Source organism: Chenopodium quinoa, unplaced genomic scaffold (assembly GCF_001683475.1).
Source record: "Chenopodium quinoa cultivar QQ74 unplaced genomic scaffold, ASM168347v1, whole genome shotgun sequence".
NCBI classification, from domain to species: domain Eukaryota; kingdom Viridiplantae; phylum Streptophyta; class Magnoliopsida; order Caryophyllales; family Amaranthaceae; genus Chenopodium; species Chenopodium quinoa.
In genome coordinates, this window is record NW_018745448.1 from 7,153,554 (window position 1) to 7,155,433 (window position 1,880).

Sequence of the window (1,880 nt, forward strand, 5' to 3'; positions counted from 1 at the left end):
AATTGTGAAGTTTTAATCCCGGAGTACCGTGAGCATTGTACTCCGGGAGTACAATAGAAATTGCGAGATTTGACGAACCACCAAGGCTGAAACGCCTAGTTCGTTCAAACAACCGTATGGTTGTTCGAAATTTCTAGGCGTTTCATCTCAACCGCCCAGAAATTTCGAACAACCATATGGTCGTTCGAAAGATCTTGGCGTTTGAGCCTAGATCGATCGAAAATTTTGGGCGTTTGAACCGATTGAAAATAATAATAAAAACAAAAAAAACTTCGTCTCCGGCGATCACCTTCCTCGTCGTTTCCGCGGCTGATTGTGTAGATAAAAAAAACTTGAGGTACAAGGACGTGGTGGTGGGTGGTTAAAAGAGGAAGTGGTGGTGGTGGGTGGTAAAAGGATGTGATGGTAGTGGTTTAGAGAGAGAAGAGAGAGTGAGGGTTTGTGGGGATAAATTGTGTTTGGGGGAGTAACTTCTTTTTTTTATGTAAGGGTCTCAAATACCTACCCGCACAGCTTTAACTGCAAATCAGTAGTTAAACCACTCTCAAACTTCCTAGCTTTTGCTTTCTCCGTAGAGACAGACCCTTCAGCAAAACGGGACAATTCAATAAACTTGGTGTAGTATTCCGTAACTGACATCCTGTCCATCCTAAGGTTTGAGAATTCCTCAGCTTTCTGCTTCTGCAAAAAGCTAGGATAAAACTTGTCTCTCACTTTCTCTTGGAATTTGGTCCAGATGAAGTTGAACCCAGGTAGTGCTCTAATGGTAGTCTCGTTTTGTTGCCACCAAAGGTCAGCTTCACCCCTCAGGTAATAAGTAGCACAACTCACTTTTGAGTTTTCAGGGCATCCCACAGCTCCAAATAGTTTCTCAAATTCCCTCAACCAGTTTTCCAATATAATAGGGTAAGGCTCGCCTTGATATGTTGGTGGCTTACTTTGTGACACCTTATTAAAGAGCACTCCTTGAGCATCCCCATTACCAGTTGAGTTTCTTGCCAATTGTTGGGCAACTGCTGCCAATTGCCTTACTACTTCATTCAAATCGTTTCCACCACTACCAGAACTTCTTCCCCCTGCCATTTTGCTTCTCCTGAATTGAGGACAAGGATTTATATTAGAAATGGCTAGGTTTAGCTCTCAAGACATACACTCATCTATTACTTAACGACCTTTAAACATTCACAGTAAAATTTGAAGCTAACAATTTGGGATAGCGAGAGCTAAGAATTCCCTTAATTTGTAGCTTTATCACTCAATTATTGATTGTAACCAACCATACATTTAATAAAGCATCAAATAGATAAAAAAAAAAATAATTCCCATAGACGCCCATAGCTTAGAAATGTTCGTTGGAATCAAGTTGCTTAAAAGTTGATTATTGGAATAGTGATGTGAAATGGGAGATTTGGAAAACAAATGAATTTATTTAAAAAAAAATTTAACAAGGAAATTGAAGGGAATATTTTCAAGCCTTTAAATCCCACTAGATTGAACCCCACTGTGATCATACACTAAAGTACGGTGGCGTCCAAAAGGGAAGAAGATAGAGCAAAAGAGTCGCCAACAAGTTTTTAAGGAACTTGTAAACCGTTCACGAGGTGAAGGTTACACCCCTTAACGATCCAAGAGATCGTCAACTCCATAAGGTCATGAACCAAATAAGGGTCCGGGGATGATGGTACAAATCCAACCTAAAAGAGATTGAACCTGCCCTAATAATAGACCTCTACTTTATTCTGCTCGTATTCATGTGCGCTTTCTGACTAACATGCAATCAATAGATTAACCCTAAACCTGTTTAATCTATGTTGGTTGAATTTTAATGCACAAATAAACTATTATTGGTGATCACTTGAATTATAATCACAATTAAGCTA

General features: G+C 39.5%; 1 protein-coding gene across 1 annotated transcript; it reads right to left on the bottom strand.

Annotated features, from left to right (window-relative positions):
- Window positions 1-501: 501 nt before the first annotated feature.
- LOC110713743 lies at window positions 502-1,083 on the bottom strand. The gene has a single exon (XM_021892190.1). The coding sequence runs from the start codon at window positions 1,081-1,083 to the stop codon at window positions 502-504; it is 582 nt and encodes a 193-aa protein (XP_021747882.1).
- Between the last annotated feature and the right edge of the window lie 797 nt (window positions 1,084-1,880).

Coding starts and splice junctions, on each gene's coding strand:
- LOC110713743 (XM_021892190.1), bottom strand. CDS start 1,083: ATGGCAGGGGGAAGAAGTTCTGGTAGTGGTGGAAACGATTTGAATGAA.